The sequence below is a fragment of the Acyrthosiphon pisum genome, chromosome A2, assembly GCF_005508785.2.
Source record: "Acyrthosiphon pisum isolate AL4f chromosome A2, pea_aphid_22Mar2018_4r6ur, whole genome shotgun sequence".
Taxonomy (NCBI): Eukaryota; Metazoa; Arthropoda; class Insecta; order Hemiptera; family Aphididae; genus Acyrthosiphon; species Acyrthosiphon pisum.
In genome coordinates, this window is record NC_042495.1 from 51080693 (window position 1) to 51102301 (window position 21609).

Genomic DNA, 21609 nt, shown 5'->3' on the forward strand with positions numbered 1-21609 from the left:
AAATCTATTTTATGTAATTAAAGACGAATGACTGTAGATATTTGAAAATTTCACTGAATGTTTATATTAGCATTTCCTATATACGATAAAATTTTGAAAATAATTTGACTCTTTTTGAGCTGTGTACAGACATTGTAAGTTTTCAATTTTTTAAATTTTTTTTTCTATAAATATCAATAAAGTTTTATCTGTTGGGCCAAAAAGTGTAAAAATTTAATACAAAGCTCCTGATATATTGTTACAATATCAGTTGAAAAATATTAAAAATACATAGGCAGAATTTTTTTTTATAAGCATTTGAAGTTAAAATGTTGACAAAATTTATCAAATTTAAAATTGAATAATTATTTTGTAGTTAAAAATTTATAAAATGTTCAACTTTTATTTCTAATGATTGAAAATTTAAAACAAGATTCCACGTAAATATTTAATTCTGTTGTCAAAAAATCTAAGAAATACATAAGCACAGTTTATTTTTATAGTCATTTTAAGTTCAAATTTGGACAAAATCACATATTAAAAAACCTGGAATAACTATTTTAGTTATTTTGTTGTGATTGTATAATATTACTTGTGGGTACTTGAAGTTTCTAAAGTATACTATTATATATCTATGATAGTACCACGGTTTGTTGTTGATGTATAACACGTTACCTAATGGATATTGTGATATGATTAATTTGGAATTTATTATTGATACCTATCATAGGTCAATTTTTTTTAATACTATAGATAAGTATACCTATAATAGATATGTCTAATACCTAGACTGACAAACCGTCTCCGCTCAAAATCGTTTTTCTTATACAGTGATATTATATAATTGAATTCAAATTAATACTATCCATTATACAGTGACCCACTTGTAACCTACTGTACAGCAGAGCGACATCCACTTACCCACCTTTTTAACATTATTTTTAGTGATAAATAATAATAATTAATACAAAATCATTAGTTTATAATAAAATAATAATTAAAAGCTGAAATCAGAAGCAAATACGAATTTGACATTTATTAACTTTTAGGCTAGATATACATTTATCTGTTTCCGATTTTTTGTAAGTTATAATTGTCAAAAATTCTTATTAACAAAAACATATTTATGACTCATACATTTTCCTTATAAGAGGACGTCGCACCCGCATGTGTTGTCTCCGTCTTACACACGTACGTTATAGCAAATGTTCGTTCAGAAGATTCAATTGTGTGCTGTTAGTTTTTATATTAGAGTGAATTGACCTATTATCAAATTTAAAGGTAAGATTATTATCTAGGGCCCCACGTAGGCTTTTATTAATTTTATGATTTTTAAGTGAGTTATGATCATTTTAAAATGTACACTTTCAAAAAGGTCATAACTCACTTAAGACTAATAATATGAAGCAAAAATATTGAGTAGCGTGATATGTTTTTTTATTATATAATTATTAGTATAAACTAGGAAGTACAAGTTAATATTTAAGCAGAATGGAGACAGAATTGTCATAAATTATTGAATAAATGTTATGAAACTTATTAAGCCGCCAATAAGATATGTAAAGGAACAAAATTAAAATTAAATACATAGTAGGTATATTTGATAATTATAGTTTTAACCTAACTCTAGATTTAAAGAGGTTGCTATGGTAACATAATTTGAGCTACCAGAAACGAGTATCCATACTCCATGCAGATACACGGTACATCCAAATATAGCTGGTGGCTATTGATGGTAACTAAAATCCATGGTAACATTCTCGGTGACGCATACAACATTTTGTATGACCCCCCCCCCCAGCCATAAAACATATTATTCATGTCAAAAAAATTTAAGTACCAAGTACTTGGATTAATATTTTTTTTTTATTTTCAAATGTAGGAATCTATGGTTCTTAAAGTGTATTAACGACAACAAGTAAATAATTCTTACGTTCCAGGATCATACACTTCATGCCAATTCTTAGGTAAAGGAAACTTTTCTAACATAGCATTTCTAGATTTTAAATATCCATTCCTTGGTCGTTTAATACCATTTCTCCACCTCTGTTCACAAAACTTGGTGCATTCATGATATACATTTGACTTGTTTGGACAACCATGATGACCCTATTGCATATAATTAGACAATACTACATTAGTTATAAACATTTAATTGACTTTGACTATAAAATCACTAAAACTTACTTTAAATTTATCCAATACTTTAGGATCTGGTTTATCATTTTCTTCATCACTATCTTGTGAATCTGAACCTGAGTTATCATTTGCATCATCAATATCATCATAACATTCTGCAATTACCTCTTCTTCGACTTCTTTTGTGTTATTCTTTGCTAAAGTTATGAAAATAATATTAATAATAAAGTATAATATTGAGTACCTACTACCTAAGTATACAATATCAATAGAGTATGTAATGAAAACACAATAAACGTATTCATGCATTATGTCAAAAGATGAATTATGATTAGGTATTTTACTTAGGAAAACATAAAATTATCTAGAATTAATTTTGGATTCGTTTTTGTAACCTTCTCTCAAATAATGGTACTTATATACTTACATTTTTAAGTCATGTATTACAAGAAATAGGTAAATAAAATTATTATTATTAAGGATAATATTATGTTTGATGTACACATTTTACCTTCGTTTTCGGTGAGTATTCCACGGGTTGCCAACTTTTTAGCCAGAGCTGGAGGCAAAGGCATTGTGTATAGTATAAATCTATAGGCTATAGCATTAAACAATTTAATATTATAAACAAACAAAAATTATGATATAAGAAGGATTAGTTTTCGACTTTCAGTATTTCACTACTTTACTAACTTTAAGTTAATTATTATTATTGAACTATTATCTGTTATTGAATAACAGAATTCCGATTATAAATAAACAAAAATTTGATCAAATATCAAATATTTTGTGAGTTGTGAGTTATGATCACGGATGTATACAGTATATTATAGTATATACTACAGAACAGAATAATACATTATTATATACCTAAAGGCTATGTTATATATTTATTATTCGGAATCGAATAGTCGAGGCCGTGGTCGGAACTTTGTTGCCATGATAACACTCGTTAATCGTTATCAATATTCATCAAACAGTGGAAGAGCTGATAACCTCGAAAATAAAATTTGGGATTTTTTTAAATATCTTCAAATTTTTAAAAGTCTAACATTTTTTGAAAACAAATAAAGTATAATTCGACGGTTTTAGACAGGAAAGTTTTATTTTTCTGTAAATAAATAATTATCGTGTTTGTGAAAATTTTTTTTTTCGTCAACCATTGGCGGGACGTTTGCCTCCCTGCGACGAACCGATCGTCCCCTCCACACGGCACAAAACTGTTTGTCATCCGACGAGTCGAACGTTCTAGAATATTCCCTCGATCGATTCACATTTGCCGGCTCTCCGAATTGCGTGTACGACTCTGCCAAGCAATAAGTCGGTGTACTACACTAGGTTATCAATTAAGTCTTCTTTCAACCGCGTTCCGATTACCGCACAAAAGCCGATCATTTTTTTATTTCTCGTCCACTGCACGCGCCCACCCACCGATCAACGCATCCACGTGATTATTCTTTACCATACGATTTCCGCAAGCCAATGGCCGCAATGTCCGTAATAGGTATAGATTTCGGAAACGAATCGTGTTATGTGGCCGTGGCCCGGGCCGGTGGCATCGAGACGATCGCCAACGATTATAGCCTGCGGGCCACGCCATCATGCGTGGCCTTCAGTCCCAGGAACCGCATCATCGGAGTGGCCGCTAAAAATCAGATGGTCACCAACATGAAGAACACGGTGCATGGCTTCAAGCGGTTGCTGGGCCGGTCCTTCGACGACCCGTTCGTCAAACAGGAGCTCAAGCACTTGCACTTTGGCGTGGGTAAGTGCGACAACAACAAGATTGGTATCAACGTCAACTACCTCAATGAACAACAAACATTTAGCGTGGAGCAGATCACCGGCATGTTGCTGACCAAACTCAAAGAAATATCCGAGGTAACGCTCAAGACAAAGGTAAACGATTGCGTTATTTCAGTTCCTTCCTATTTTACAAACGCAGAGCGCAAAGCACTGCTCGACTCGGCGTCCATTGCTGGACTCAACGTCCTGCGCCTGTTCAACGAGACTTCCGCCACGGCACTTTCCTATGGTATCTACAAACAGGACTTGCCCAATCCTGAAGAAAAGCCGAGGAATGTTGTGTTTGTTGACTGTGGCTACACTTCCCTTCAGGTTTTCATCTGTGCATTCAACAAGGGCAAACTGAAGATGTTGGCCAGTACGTTTGACTCTCAATTGGGCGGTAGAGAATTTGATTTCATTTTAGCCGAACACTTCAGCAAAGACTTCAAGACCCGTTATAACATTGATCCTAGAACCAATGCCAGAGCGTTTTTGAGATTATTGACTGAAGTCGAAAAAATAAAGAAACAAATGTCAGCTAATTCCACCAAGTTGCCAATGAACATTGAGTGTTTCATGGATGACAAAGATGTGCACGGAGATATTAAAAGAGCAGAATTTGAAGAATTAGCCATGTATTTATTCAATAGAGTTGAGGTCACATTAGAACAGTGCCTTAAGGATTCCAAGCTGAGCAAAGATGATATTTATTCCGTAGAAATTGTTGGTGGTTCCAGTCGTATTCCATATATTAAGAACTTAATAGAAAAAATCTTCGGCAAGACACCTAGCACTACTTTGAATCAAGATGAGGCTGTGGCGCGTGGATGTGCTTTACAATGTGCAATGCTATCACCAGCTGTAAGAGTAAGAGATTTCAGTGTGACCGATATTCAAAGTTTTCCCATTGAACTCCTATGGGATCCATCAGACAACTCAGATGATGGCCGTGCTGAAGTTTTCCCTAAAAATCATGCTGTTCCATTTTCAAAAATGTTGTCTTTCTACAGATTAGCTCCATTTACTGTAAAAGCTCATTATTCTGGTCCTATTCCTTATGCAGATAGTTATATTGGTCAATTCACAGTCCGCGATGTCAAACCAACAGCAGATGGTGCAAGTCAAAAAGTCAAAGTTAAAGCCAGAATTAATTTACATGGTATATTCAGCATAAGTAGTGCTACACTTTTGGAGAAGGCTGAATTACTAGAAGAAACTCCACCTTCTGAACCTATGGAATCAAATGAAAACGAGCCCCAGCCAGCAGAACCCGAAGAGAAGAAAGAAGAAAAGAAAAAGTCTGTTACAAAGACCATTGATTTACGTATTGAATCATTGACTCACGGTTATTCAACCATGGATTTAAATAACTATATTGAGCAAGAAGGTAAAATGGTAGCATCTGATCGTCAGGAAAAGGAAAGAATTGATGTTCGTAACAGCCTCGAAGAATATATTTATGACATGAGAAGTCGAGTTTCTAGTGAAGATGACTTAGCTTCTTATATTATAGATGCTGACAGACAAAAAATTGTTAAACAATTAGAAGAGCTCGAAGCTTGGTTGTACGAAGAAGGCGAAGAATGTATTAAAAATATTTACACAGAGAAATTGGATTTGTTAAAAACAGTCGGTGAACCCATTAAGAGACGTAAAGTGGAATACACAACCTTCCCATCTATAAAAGATCAAGCTATCCAGTTAATTTCTAAAGCTGAGAGAGATATTGATGCATTTCACAAAGGAAGTGAGCAGTTTAACCACTTAGACAGTGCTGAAGTAGACAAATTGGCTGAAACCCTCAATAATGCCAAGAGTTGGTTGGAAGAAAAGTCGGCCAAAGTAACTGCATCTCCTTTATTTAAAGACATTCCGATCAAGTTAGATGAGTTTGTTAGAGAGAAACATAATATAGAAGAAAATGTAAGCAAAGTTTTATACAAACCAAAGCCTGCACCCAAAGTGGAACCACCACCACCACCTAAGGAAGAAGAAAAAAAAGAAACAGAACCAATGGAAACTGAACAGCCAGTCGAAAACGGCAATGACGCTTAAAATGTTACTTTTAACACTTTTTTTCTATTGTTTAATATATTTAATTTTTTATTTCAAAAATGTCACCTTTATATTTATATAATGTTTGTATTCACAATTATGAAATAATTTTGTAAGCAACATAATGTGTATTACAGTTTAATAGATGGAAAAAACAAATTTACTAGAACAATAATAGGAATATTATGATTCATTATTTTCCTCTTTCCTGTGTTAACTATTAACTAACTAACTTTGATTAAAGAAAGTAAAAAATTGTTCTTCGTGTTTAATGATAATTAATAAACTGTATTAATCTGTTTAATATCATCGTTGTTAACAGCTGATGTACCTAATGTTAATACATTAATCTTTGAAATATTTATAAATCCTCTTATAAGTAAAATTATCTGTGTCCCTATTGCTGTATGTAAAATTAAATGTCATCATTTACAATTACTAGGTCGTTGATGTAATTTTAATGTTTATTTATGGGTTAGTTTCTAATAATTATAGTATATATCAACTAGATCATTATAATATCAGTGGTTTTAAAATATATATTATAAATATTTGAGTGGCATATGCTTTGTGGTTTGTTGTGATCACATTAAAATCCCAGACTATATAGTATAGTAGTTGTTATTACTGAATCATTGATTCCACTCAAAACACAAAGTTAATTATTTAAATATGACACCATGTTATACTATTGAAGCATATATAACTGTATGCGTCCAGGCTCCACTGCTCCAGTAGAAAATTAATGTTTGGCCTAACGGTTATAAATCAACAGCTGGAGATTGAGCCAATTATTATAAGGAGTAAATAATTATGAAAATTTTAGACTGACTCGTCAAATTTTGGCAATATAGTGTTTACTTATTAATAGGTTCTCGAGTATAAAACTTATATAGATTCTACAAATCTAGGTGGCTATTAAATTGTTATAAGTTATAAACTGTTCTACAGTAATGAATTTTGGATAGTATACCTAGGACCTAGCTGTGGAATAAACGATGTAGGTACCTACATTAAAAATTCATAATACGAAATACCGATTCTCTCAAATTAATAATTGATGTGCATTGACTTAAAATTGAGGGGGTTAGTCCCCTTAAATTTCTGCCAGATTTGAAATTCGGTACTTGTTACTAAACATAATATATTATCATTTTTTAGAAAATAAAATAAAAGGGGAGGCTTTAGACCCCACCAAAAAATTTAACTATGATGTTAATGAGTAAATAGCAAGGCATATATTATACCCTGTACGGCGAGAGAACGCACCGATTCTCCGTGTGACCGCGAAATGACCGAGTGTCGAGCACGGATGAGCAGAGGAACAGATCTTCGTCGGGCCGCGACGAGTTCTATCCCTGTACAAAATTCAAGAGTAAATGAGAATATTGCAGCTTTAAACTTAGGATTTTTCCTAGGCCAAAGTCAGTCAACAGGTCAACTGAATGGCCTAATAATTGAACTATAATATTATGTAATTTAGTATTTACTATTATGACCTAGTACCTATATATACGTCCTACAACTTACTATATTATATAATGTATATTTTATTTTTTTATTATTCGTACCAATTCACAATTGTGGTTTTTCATCCAGTGTCCTATATTAATATATTATTTCCCATTATTTGCACGCCTGTAAAATGTCCAAAGTCCGATTTAAATAAGCTGAACTTGTAACATTCCTATTCAGTCAATAACCAAAATAATGAATTGGGTATTGTCTATTGGTCACCTACAAATGGCTACTCACCCATAATACACTATTAATCAGTATTTGGCAAGTTCCTTAAAAAAAGGAATTCGTTCCGTTCCTCGTTCTTTTTTAGTTCCAAATAAAATAAAAATTCTTACTTAATCATTAATGTTTTTTTTTCATATGCATACCTACTTCTTTAGTTTTTAATTCTAATATAATATACAAGTACGTTCATATTTTATAATTCTATTTTGAGGTTTTCTTTAAAATTAAATTGTTGGCCAACGTATATCAATTGTATAACGTCGATAGTCGATAACGATCACTAACTAGCAAAATACATTAAACACTTTAAAATAAATATATCTTAATTTCAATTATTTACATACTTATCTGTATAAATTATTGGAACTAGAAAGGAACGAACAATTTTGTTATTTTTCCTTGAAAAAAGGACTAGTTCATTTTCTCGTTCTTTTTTATAAAAAGGAATTCGTTCCAGGAATCCGTTCCTTCTAAATACTGCTATTAATACTAATAATATTCTAGTATTAGTTAGGGCACTAGGCAGGTATAAAAATGTGGACCGGTTTACGAAAAACATGACTTTGTACAGTTTTCGTATTAAAAGTATTATTAGAATTTTTATTTTTTACCCATATTGTATGTAATATAATATATATATATAACCATTTAGGATTATGCATTATGTTATTTTATATAATATCCCATTAGACCAGTCAATAGTCATCGCCAATCCGTGGGAGTGAACCAAAAACAAAAAAATCATATGGTACATAATTTTATAATACATTTCGTAGATCCTACCTTTCCACTTCCGATCCCACACAACTAAAATGCTATTTGTTTTTGAGGGGCTAAGCCCTTACAAGCACCCACTGATTTCCACCTACGAGTATACATAGAATAAAATAAGTGCACTTAATTTTAATTCCACCATTCTCTTCTTAAAATTTCAAATTAAAGTTGCAGTTGCTATGGGAAATCCATCCCTAACAAATGTATTACTTATTTTTAATATATTTTATACCCACGTCATACAGTGACGTATAATCAATAAATACCTTTAATAGGTATTATGTACTTAATTATTGGTTAAATTTGATATTGGATACCTACTATATGTTATCAAATTGTGTCAATTCCATTTTTTTTAAACTATTCAATCGTACAAAATCATATGAAAAAATAAATAAATACAATAGCTGATTAGAAGAATATAAATACTGGGGAGGATTCAAAATACAGTACCTACTGCAAGTGCATATGCAAATCAACTATGAAAACTACTAAAAAAATACAACAGAAATCAAAAAGTAATTTTATAATTATCTTAAAATGTAAAGGTTTTTATAAAAAAATGTATCATAAGATACAAGAAGACTTCCAGTAATAAATATTTGATAAACAATTTGTAAGCTAATATATATAAAAATTTCCCCCTATAATATAAGTAGTTTAAAAAGGTAAAAAAAGTACAAGATATCATACAAATTATAATAGCCAATGTAATTATGTTAATAAAAAAAATTTTGATTTATTTTTTAATAACTTTCAGTAAAATAAAATTTTTAAATTAGTATTTAAATAATGAGTATAGATACATAATACATATTATACATACAAATTTTGATATTAAAATTAAGTACTATAATACTTGTTATATATTTTATGAATTTATTCTTATCTAGGTAATTGTGTATGTATCATTATATTATATCAAATTTTTTTGCTTAGAAGTCAGCTAGATTATATATTATATTACCTTCAAATTGAGTCTTAAATCTCATTAAAAGTATTTAAATTGCATAAAATAATCTACATATTTATCAGTTATCAAAACTACATAATTAAAATTAAATTATCGTTAATACTATTTCAATTTTAAAAATTCAATGAACACCTCAAGAATTGTTTATAAGTGGTGTCTAATTGGAATCAAAATATTTAATTTTAATTGACTAAAATATTTTTTCCTATAAATATAATCCAGCTTTTAAACAATTATTAAAATGAATAACCTATTTCTATTTAAGTTTTACATAATTAGATGTTACATAGTAATTAACATTGTTTGAAAAATACTAAATAGTATTTAAATATGTAATTTATTAACCTTCCAATTTTCAATACATACTGAATTAATATTTAATAATTGAACTTATTAGTTATTAAATATTTAGTACTAACATATAGATTATTTGTTGGAAAATGTTTAATGGTTATTATCATTTACAAAGTAAATCTTTTAATTATTGCATTAGGAAGGAATAAGGAAAACAACAAAATGATGAAATGTAACTACAATTCAATAAATTAACATTAGTGACTTGGTTATTTATATTTCAAAATCTGGTTTAACCCATAGTTCATACTTTAACAACTTTTTAAAAAGTAAAAACAATGTTTATTTTCCCTTAATATAAATACCATAATATTTTTTAATCATAGTGTAAATAATCTGAAGGCTGATTGTTTAATTACATTATTAAATCAGTTTACAAGTAATTATTATTTTTCTAGGGTTTAATTATTAAAAAGAGAATTTGAAAATTATTTAGCCACTAAGAAAAAAAAAAAAATATTAAAAGAAATGTTTTACTCTTCTGACGCATTGTCATTTGTGAGCATTATTTGTCCAAAGCAGTGTTTGTCTTAATGGCAATCACACATTCTTCACCACAGGATTTCAATACAGTACACTGAAAACAAAGAATGCACATTATTATTATAGATTGCATAATGTATAATTAGAAAATCACATACTAAAATTGTAACTTATCAAATTATTCTTGTAAAAAATAAATATTACAGATTTTACACAATATAATATGCAAAATTGCTTGTTTACTTACCAAAAGCTCTTTACCAGCATCGTATTCATTTTTCAATTGTTGACCAATTTCAGCATCAGGAATCTTCAAGTCTTCGCGCAAATCACCATTGTCAGACATCAAACATAAATAGCCATCATCTGATATATCAGTCAACTAATTAAAACAGAAAAATTACATTTAAAAATGTGTTGTTTATAATTTAAATTCATATAAATCATAAAAATATATTTTTACAGTAATTAATAACTGCTAAAATATTTAAATTTTAGACTTAAAACCTAAACAAAAGGAGTTATATTTTTGTGACTGTGTACATTAATTTAGCTCAGCATATAATTATTATTTTACATAATATAGTCATATAATAGGTAATTTATTTCTCCAGACTTAGATTTATTAGTTTAAAAACCTTCGATTGTAGATACATGACATGGACAAAATATATTACAACTAATTTGGATTTTGGACTTGTTAAGGGGAATGCAAAATAATCAAATAAAATCTTTTCATAACATTGCTATCGGAAAACTAACAAATACCCTCCCTACGTAACAAATTTACCTTAGATCTGAAACAAAAAATGAAATATTCAGTTTGAAATGAGATCATACCTCGGTAGCCAACTTGGGTGTGACTGTTCCAGTCGTAAGGTTCTGTTGGGGCGAGCGGCTGACTGTTGCAGACAAGAACTGGCCGCTTTTAAGGTATGATCTTATTTTAAAACACTATATACTATAAAAAAGCTTAATACTTCTAAAAATGACTACTGTATTTTAATATCTCATCCAAATTCACTAATTAAAAATTTAGCCTTATAATCAATCCCTCGTAGATACCTATAGCTCAATTAGTGGTGTCATGATCTCTTAAAATAATAATTAATAAATATATACAATAGAGCCATCAATAGGAGGCTTCTCTATCATTTTTCTGCCAGTTTTTCAACTATTTTACATGACACATTTGCTTATTGTGCCGACTTATATTTATGTATAAAAAAAAGATTATAGATAAATAGTTTAATAGTATTCCAATCACTAATACACATCCTCGGATCACTTATGATTGAAAAATGTAATATGCCATTGGTAAATTAGTTACCTGATAATCTTCACGTTTGACAAATGGAACATCCATATTGTGAGTTGACGGACATATATCTTCATATTTCTTACCAGAAAATATATCTAGGCCAACTAAATGGACCTTAGCGTGTCCATGCTTACCAGTCTTTGATGTGGACATATCCACAATTTTGCACGGGCGAGCCTTTAAAAAAATTTAATTCATATAAACAAATAAAAAGTATTTAGCACACATACAAATAATAGATGCATAAGCTTCAAAACATTTAATAACTACAATGTTATAAAAAATTTAAATGTTTCCATTTATGAACAATAATTTTTAAGAATTGTAATATGTTTAAACAACCACTTAAAAGTACATACAACATACATTTAAGTATATTAAGTATATTTTTTGATTGATTATATTCATTAAAATAAAAAGCAACAGATACCCATACGATAAAGTGAAAGTATTAATGTAAATACTACATGAGGTAAAAATTGATTTTGTTAATAACTGTATTTATTTCGATAATTTGGTTTAAAATTTTTTAACTAAAAATAATTAGCGAATGGATTGATCATATAACATATAATAAAATGGTTAATAATAGATAGTTTGAGCGGTGTTAGACATTACTTTTAACATAACGAAACCATTCTTTCGCAAAGCTGAACATTGCATGGGGTATGTGGTTGAAGCACCAGAGTCTCCAGTTTCAAAGTGAGTATCTTCGATGTCAGCCATTATTCAAAATAGAACTACAAACACAAAGAAATCTAAATTACACAGAGAAAATTTAGTTTGAAAAATTATTCAGTCGTGATCTGCAGTCAGCAGTATGCCAGTATTGATGACATCCTGTTAACAGAATTTAACCTAAAAAACCTCGTGAGTTGTTTTGTGCAGCTAAACAATAACTTTAGACGAGCAAACACGTAAAATGTAAAGACGTTTTACTTACTTTGTTAACAGAACGAATAACAAAATGAACTATACTACTTAAAATATAAGTTAAAAAAAGAGAAATATAGAAAAGCTTAGGATTCTTTTTTAATTCAAAAAAAGTACTGAGCCTTTGATTTGGGCGACACAACAGCAAAAAAAAGAGACAGACGCACATACGATAAGTCGGCAATATTTTGGTGTGATTACCACCACCAAGGAATCAACGATGTGCAGTCATGGAAGACAAACTACGTGTTCCCGCTAAACAATGTTCAAGTTATTCAAAACAATATATTATTATTCACTAATATAAAAAAATGGGGAATATTTTAGTATTTAAAAACCAAGGCGGCGATGACTTTTAAAAAGTTTATGGATGATATATATTGAAATTTGAATGAGTCGTTTTATTTTATTTTACGTCGTGTACTAGTACTATGTACTAAGTACTAATTACCTATAGATACATTAGGTCCCAGCGGCAGATCTAGAGGGGGGGAGAAGGGGGAATTTGCCTCCCCACCTCTGATAGGTCCTTCGTCCATGATAATAGGTTAGGTTAGGCTATGCTATGATCATTTGAAAATATACTAAATATACTAATTATGCTAATTAATATTTTATAATTTCTAAATATTGTCCGAGCAATATACTTCCATATACCATATTAAAGCAATTTTATATTTTTGTAAAACTGTTTTTTATGGACTACTATTTTTATCAAATACATTTTAAAAACTCAAAAACTACGGACCTCTCTTAAGTCCTAACTGACATTTTTTAAAAATATAATATTAGCACTTAGCAGTGAATTGTAATTAAATTTCCAATTGAAAGGGGGTGCCCAAAAATTATTTAATTTATAAGAAAAATAAAAAAAATCGCTTATTGACTTTTTTTGGTCCATTGTTACAACATAACTACGTAAGGCAACCAAATTATAACTTATATAGTATATACAAATGAGCAACAATATTATTTGTATATGTAATAAATAATAATGAATTAAAAATATTAAAATAAAAAGTTTTACAATATAGGTATAAATACAATATACCTATTTAAGTATTTTGCCTCATTTTGGTTGTCTTTATAAATTATAATAGATGTATTTTTTTAAGATTTTCTAAAATATTTTTTACTTTTGCAAGATGATCAATTACGTTACTTTGAAATCTGTTATGCAGATAGTGCTTTATATTGTTCTTTAGCCGACAAAGTAATGTTGCTATTTGGCACCCTTCGATCAAACGTCTCTGAGTTTTTCTTTGATTAGCCTTGACTTCGCCAAAACCTAGCTTTTCAGATTATATTTTCCCTAAATTATCAAAACTGGATTTTCGTTTTTCTTCTATAGAAATTATGATAGCTTGAATGAATCTTGCATAATGCAAATGCAAAAGTTTTTTATACCATAAATAACAAAAAACCCAATATATATATATATATTAGGTAATTAAAAATATTATTTTTACATGTATAATATTTATATTTACACACATTTTACTTGCATCCCAACTGTCGGCGTCCATGCCGCCAATGAATATTATTTATTGACTATTGTCATAAAAAAACTTGCTCAGCTATACAGAAGTACAGTATACTACAAGTGTGTCACTGTCCACTGACCACTGTAATGTATGGTGCTAACTATTAAATTTGAATTAAATGATATCATTTCATTGTATAAGAAAAACGATTCTGAGCGAAGACGGTCTGTAAGCCTATGATATTAGTAAGTATATTTGACAATTTTATTGTGAATGAAATAATTTATTAATCACTTTACCATCAATCAAGATATTGTTGAAGAAAATCGAAGCAGTTTTACTGCCCCAAACGTTGGTGACAGACACAAAAATAAATTTAAATAAAAAAACACATCATTGTAAAATCAATACATTCATCACACCTCTCAGAATCTAAAATTTGTAAAGGTAGTTCTCAAAGTAAAATTACAATAATAATTGTAAATCAAAATATTTAAGTTATTTTTCTTATAATTAATACATTACTCTAAAATAAGCTATGGAATCCTTAAGCACAAAAAATTCTCAAATATTCAACAAAAAAAAAAATGTTTTTTTGTAAACCGCGTTATAATTATGCTAATTATTAATGATACCTAAAAACTAAAAATCTGGACTTCAAAATACTGAAATACTCAAAAATAATATTCTACTTCAGAATATGAAAATTAAAAATATATGCACATACATATCAGAAAAAATTTTTGTCTAGTAATGACTTAAAAGTGTGATAGCTCTAGATTTCAGAGTGATTAGCAATCCTACAATGTGCACCGCTTTATCCTTATTAAATATTATTCTATTAATTAATCATGAACATAAAATTATATGTTCTTATTGATGATCGCTATTCGAGAATGCTTTTTAATAAATAAATGAATTTAAAATTTCTTTCTTTGGTAATTAAACACAACTCAAGAAGGTGTTAAGACTGAATATTATACACATTACAGTTAGATTTGATAATATGAATTAGTAATTATGTACTCAATGTAGGAACTGTAATACATATTAAATAAAAATATAAAACAAGATTACGCTGGAGAACAAATGCCAAAAATATTATTTTATTTGATAAATAAATTTAGCAAACAGTGGTAGATGATCGGACGGAGATACTCTGTTTGGCATAGCTAATATTGGCTGGCATTCAGCAACATTTGGAAGCTTCATATAAGCTTTCAGTTTTAAATTTGTACTGCTATAACCATTAATAAATTGAATGAATTATTTTAGATGATTCAGTAATAAAAAATATAAGGATAATGTATGTCATAAATTTATTATTATCTTACGTGTAAAATATGTAATCTACAATAGTCCATTGGTCATGATATGTAGAACAGCTATTATTGTTATTATATACAGAAGAAAACTTAAGGTTATGATACACATTTCCAGACCCAAATCTAAAAAATAATTTACTTATTAAAATTTAAAATTATTGAAATATTAAAAATGTAATTTAAATACTTGAATTCTGAAGACGGTGTTGATAATAGTTGTTCATTTTTTCTTTCACTATGATGTAGCTGACATAATCAAAAAAAAAAATTTTAATATATAAGTAATATGTTTTTCGTGATTATGAAAATATCGTTAATTTTTTTTTTTAACTAATATTTTTAAGTTACCTTTGAATAAAGACCGTCATTAATTTGTCGCTTATGATTATTTATTTTTCTTAATTCTAAAATGTCTGAATGCTGACTATATTCAGTGATGCCTAAACTCTTGGGAATAAGTTCATTTCCCATGTTACATCTTCCACTTTGATTATTTTGAGACCAAAGCGTTGGTTTTTGTAAATTACTGTAGAATAGAGCACCATTGATTAAAAATCATAAACAGCAGTATTAGGTTCCAAGTTGAAATCTCCAGTCAAAATAATTGGATGGTATTCAGGAATATTATCATCACCAACTCTACACAAGAAATAATTAAAAAAATATAATTATTATTATTTATTAGAATACAAATTAATTAACAATGAAAATCTATATTACTTTTTGTGTCCTTTATATGCAACACGCTCAATTTCAGCTAGTAATAAATGAACTTGCGCCAATTTAATATCATGCCTTTTTTTGTTGTATAAGATATGTGTAGTCGAAACAATTATATTTTCTGCTTCATTTTTCCGTGGTGACAATCTCAACACAATACCCACATTATCTCGATCTAATACATTTATTCCTGGTTGATTGTATTCTACAGTGACCTTTTCTTTTAATGTAAACTTGTCATTTCTGTAATATATAGCACAGCCGTCACAATGAAAACGAGTTCGTTTTTTATAGACACCATTATACCCTAAAATAAATAATGTAATTTTATAATTTGTTTGCATCTATATCATATTAGGTACTCATGTAGTATGCTAACTACCGTAAAATGCTACATACCAAAAAACTGTACACATGCAGTATGCTACCTACTAGAAAATATGACATACCTACTCTTATATGTGTTATATTTTTATTTAGTTTTATTATAGGAAAGTACATGTCGCTTGAGTTATTAAGATAAAAAACATTATAATGGTCGTTGGTCTTACAATATTATAACAGCTAAATATCAATAAAATTATACATTTATACAGGTAACTATCTAGTTAATTACCGGTAAATATCCACCAAGTCCTATAATAACTTATTTTTAGATAGGTATTAAATTATTTTATTTTTTGTTGAGTCCTTCTACTTTGCAATGTTAAGCACTTAAGTAACAGATATTATGTAAGACCGCCAACTAAAAGAGAATGGTGGCGGTCAATAATTTAAACACAACACTACAATTGTCAATATGTTTAAAGATTTCTGGGATAACGTAAACACAGCATAACAATATATATAACATATTAAAATACTTAACAATGATGATCAATACATTAAAAACATTTTAGTTCAATAAATTGTTATTATTCAGTATGTAAAAATAGTAAACACCCGTAAACTTTTTTATAGGTAGCATACTACACCAACGAAGTAGAGGTAAGTAGCATATTACATGAGTATCTCATATTAAATATTTTTTTTTAATTTATTGTAATAGGTAATTTATAGGTAATTTACCTAAATCTGATAATTTCTTAAAGAACCAATTTAAATGAGACTCTTGAACTTCTTGAAAACAAATTATCTAGAACAAAAAATGTATAGTATAAGTTATGATTACATAAAAATTATGTATAATACATTAAGTATGTAATTTTTTACTGAATAATCTGATAATACATAAACCTGGATAAATAAACAAAAGTTGTTGTAATAAACATATAATATTATATAGTTGATTTAAGATAATTTATCAATTAATGATTACAGAATTAGATTTAAAATTCTCAAGAAAAGAACTTCACATTTGTATTACTTGGTAAATCGTACATAAATTATATTAGCCTAACTACCATACTAAAGGGGACTAAAAATTAAAACTAGTCTTTGGGTATAATTTTAAAATTATTTCTAATTAGGTATCATAAAATATAATTATATAGAAAGACTCACTTAAGACACAGTTTTCTGCCGGTCACTACTCATTTTCAATACTATACTCTGTTGCTAATGAGGTCAGTACTAGGCAGCAACCGGTTTTTGTCAGGTGGTTTAATAACTACATAATCGAAAAGCACTGTGAGATTAGGTCTTTTTACTACCCATAATAATAGGAGAGACGTCTGCGGATCCAGCCGTGTCGGTTTCAAAGTCTTAAGTAAATTAGATTGGCAGTGGGAGGGCTCCAGAGTTCAGAAAATGATATAGTTATAATTTATAACAGCGTATAGTTATTTTTTGGGGGTTTTTGATGGCTCATATCTCTGGTCCAGTGTGTATAAGCATTCAGATGTTTCTCCCACCATATTAACAACCATCTGGTTCGACATTTGGAACAAAGCCACTTCTATGCGGACAACTTGGCTCATTGGCTGCCTGGTACTGATTTAATTTGGTATAGTTTAAAGGATGTCAGCGCATAAATTTTTTTCTTTCTCTGACCCACGCACAGCATAGATATTTTTGTTTATCAGAACCAACCCTGTGTTATTACTTTTAATATTAGAGTGAACTCATCTATTAACAAACTTTCATTTAATATAAGAACAACCTATTAAGACAAAGAACTCACGAGGGTACAATGTCCTGTTAAAATAGATACTCATAAAAAAAATAATGTCAATAAATGATATAATAATGAGTCGATTCACTATAATATCAAAAAAAGTACAGCAGAAGAAAATGGATTATTCTAGTATAGCTTAGACAGGAATTTTCATATTTTAAGATAAATTATTACAAGGTAGTGCCCCTTCCACTCGCACAACTATTATAATAATACAAGTGGGCAAGTGGGAACTGATCTGCTGTGCAGTAGGTATCTAGATAAGTAAATTCAGAAATTTATTGACATTTGAAAAGAAAACTAAAAAAAACTAAGATTTATAAACTAAAATTTCTATAATAACTCAAAATGAAAAAAAAGATATTTTGAAAATGTTCCATATTTATGTATAAAAATAATAAAATAAAAACATTTTGTAAACATTTCAAGTACGCAAGGTTTTTAGTTTTTGAATTACAACAAAATAAAAAAATTCCAATGGACTTTGTTAATATATGGGTGAAATGGTGAATATTCAATGGCTAACTTTAGACGCTCATAAAAAATATTGTTAACTTACGCTCAACTTAAGTATATCTACGGTACGTTTTTTTTTTAGAGTTACACCAATTAACAAAATAAGTTTTTTGTAAAAATCTTTATTTTTTCTTATTTTTAATAAAATATGTTTGGGTATCCCTATGCATAAGTATATAACAATAACATCTTAATTTATAACAAAAAATTAAAACTATAACATCTATAAATACTCATAAATACTTACATCTGCATTAAATTGTTTTATTTCTTTCAATAAAAGTTGTCTTCGATAGTCCCAGTTCAACACACGGACATCAGACCAATCATATAAAAAAGCATTTTTTTCTAGCAACTCTTGAGCTAGTATATTATATGATAGCAAACTAAAATGAAATGACTTGTAATTGGCTGGAATATAAAAACAAAGTTAAAAAATATTAAAGACTACTACCTACAAGGTAGGGAATTGTAAATTGTTGTAACTCACTATCATGTTTGTGGTGCACTAAAGGCCTGATAAAATTAATGTAATCCTTCATGTTTGGGCCTGAAAATTGTTTATTTCTAATTGAGAGATGGTAGACGAATGTTTTTAAAAGATACTTACCGATGCATGACTGTTGTGGAAAGACGGCAGGCAAAATTAGCAATTGGACATAAACGACACAACAGACATATTTTATTAAATTCTTTTGTAATATACATAAAAGTGACAAGAAAAGCATAGGTACTATTTCAAATTTTCAAAAATATTCTGGATGTTCATATAAATTAATTATGATCACAGAACACTTAAATGATACTATACTCAATGATAATATTAAAAATCCAACTGTAAAAGCATAAAATCAAGGTGGATACCTACATAGATAAAATATATTAATCCCTTTATTATCTGTGGATACCATGTCCGCGATAGAAATATGTTGATAATAAATAATAGAGCGTGATAGGTGATTAAATATGCGGGTACATCACACATGACAAAATAAATAGGTATGTCAGCAATATTACCGGTTTAGAATCAAATCGCGCACCCACCCTCCGCCAAGCGGTGTATTGTGACGTAAGCATTTATCCAGTTCTCATTGGTCCACCGCCGCATAGATTAAACCATTATATTATTCTGTGATTAAACATACATGTATGTTTAATCTATGACCGCCGTCACTGCCGCAATAGCCACCGCCGCCGAAGACTCCACCACCACTCCACCGCAAAGCCTGTTGGAGCAATGCTTACGGCACAGACATGCGTTCACGAGTTGCTGACATACCTGTTAAGTTTGTCATGCATCGCAATAAATCGGAGTATGAACAAGTGGGACCCTAGTTGTACCCTACGTCACTATTAGAGAACCTAGATAATTATCTAGGCTCTCTACTCCCTAGTATATGGTGTACACCGTAGACCTATAAACTAATGGACAGCGCTTGTAATAGTTCATAGGACGTCTATTCTGATGAATCTGTTTCGTGTCTATACATAGAAGGCGCGTCAGGACTGAAAACTATGTTCCAGTAGTATTTATTCTATTCTGTGCCACTGTGCCAGTACTTTCAGACTTTGATTATGGGGTTTTGGTTCTGGTTCGGGTTTTTCGAAAATTTAATTTAATGGTTCTGGTTCTAGATTTTACAATTTTTAAAAAAAACCAAACACAGTTTATTAAAACACTTTTAATAACCAATAAATTGAGCACAGCCGCAGTGGCGCCGAACTTTGAAAATAGTGGTCAGGCGAAATCAAAATTCAACGGCCACAATTAATGTGTACGTCCTCAAATGATAAAAAAAAATAATAATAAATCTATCACGTACCAATTTGAATTAATAGTTTTAATTTATTTTTATACTATGATATTGGTACCTTTGTGCTTAACTTTTCAGTATAATTCTATTATACTATTATAACATGTTATATACACGGCAGGTATTGTATTTGTATAACTTATAAATGTATATAGTCTAACCTCTACAAAATCTATAGTTTTTTTTTAAATTAATATATTTTTTAAGGAGAAACTGGGAAACTGTGGTTATTAGTCCTTAAAGACTAAAGTTATTTTATTATACGATTATATCATATAATTTTTAGTTTTAAATATTTAATAAGTTGTTAATGTTACATAATAATGCTGCTGAAAATTTCAGAATAATTTAAAAAATATACATAATATTATAATCCATTCACATATTCTAAGCATACTTTTAACATTTTTAAATTTATGTTGAAAACTTATGATAATAATAATTTTCTTAATATTGTAGTTTTAAATTATATATTTATACACCCATAAATGGCCAAGCTAAATCTAGTGGAGATGCGCATTTATAGATAAGTCATGGGTACCTATTTTCAATGCGTTTTAGAAGCGTTATCGTTGTACAGCATATGTGACAATTTTATGGTGTACCTACAGCTTTGGTATGTAGCATGTGTGAGTGTCTGGCCTACACAATGGTCAACGGCCACACACAATAAAAAGTGGTCAGGCCGTGGCCTGCACCGATCATAGGACTCTGTGCCACTGAGGTTAACACAGAATAACCTTTGTAAATTTTCAAATTTTTGATTATTTAACCCAATATGGGTTCCGGTTTCCAATATATTGGATTTCATTCCCTGATTTCTATATTATGTGCCTACTATTATTGATTATAAATACTAGTACAACTATAATATTTAAGAATGAAATATCAAAGCTACTATTTAGTTTGTAACATGACAAATTTAATTGTAATGAGGCAAGGGATGTTTACCACAGCGTGAAACGTCCAATATAATAAAATATTATTAGGTTTAGGTATATAACATAAAACAAAAATAATAAATAAATACCATATTATTATCTTTGCTTCCTGCCCAATACTTATACGTTGGTACCGGCCAACTGTGCT

The 21609-nt window shown here is 29.3% G+C and overlaps 4 protein-coding genes across 4 annotated transcripts in view; 1 reads left to right on the plus strand and 3 right to left on the minus strand.

The window, feature by feature from the left end:
* LOC100165510 (polyglutamine-binding protein 1) overlaps nucleotides 1-3023 on the minus strand; it is a 5375-nt gene extending 2352 nt beyond the window's left edge. Inside the window, 3 exon segments of the mRNA NM_001293455.1 lie at nucleotides 1913-2088; nucleotides 2167-2315; nucleotides 2630-3023. Coding sequence (NP_001280384.1) covers nucleotides 1913-2088; nucleotides 2167-2315; nucleotides 2630-2693 — 389 coding nt within the window. The 5' untranslated portion in view covers nucleotides 2694-3023.
* Nucleotides 3024-3298: 275 nt separating this feature from the next.
* LOC100163455 (heat shock 70 kDa protein 4) lies at nucleotides 3299-6482 on the plus strand. The gene has a single exon (XM_001951757.5). The coding sequence runs from the start codon at nucleotides 3601-3603 to the stop codon at nucleotides 5959-5961; it is 2361 nt and encodes a 786-aa protein (XP_001951792.1). The 5' UTR covers nucleotides 3299-3600; the 3' UTR covers nucleotides 5962-6482.
* Nucleotides 6483-9999: 3517 nt separating this feature from the next.
* On the minus strand, nucleotides 10000-12704 carry LOC100161411 (translation initiation factor 5a-like). The gene is given in 5 exon segments (NM_001162016.2): nucleotides 10000-10385; nucleotides 10539-10673; nucleotides 11622-11789; nucleotides 12231-12352; nucleotides 12556-12704. Coding segments are annotated over 4 exon segments (483 nt in total). The 5' UTR covers nucleotides 12339-12352; nucleotides 12556-12704; the 3' UTR covers nucleotides 10000-10313.
* A 2398-nt stretch (nucleotides 12705-15102) lies between these two features.
* Nucleotides 15103-19665, minus strand: LOC107882147 (protein angel homolog 2-like). The gene is given in 10 exon segments (XM_016808191.2): nucleotides 15103-15269; nucleotides 15364-15477; nucleotides 15542-15600; nucleotides 15703-15905; nucleotides 15908-15993; nucleotides 16075-16381; nucleotides 17143-17209; nucleotides 18954-19117; nucleotides 19197-19273; nucleotides 19317-19665. Coding segments are annotated over 10 exon segments (1314 nt in total). The 5' UTR covers nucleotides 19415-19665; the 3' UTR covers nucleotides 15103-15130.
* Nucleotides 19666-21609: the final 1944 nt, after the last annotated feature.

Bases quoted from the DNA above. Each gene is read 5' to 3' on its own strand.
- LOC100163455 (XM_001951757.5), top strand. From the start codon at position 3,601: ATGGCCGCAATGTCCGTAATAGGTATAGATTTCGGAAACGAATCGTGT.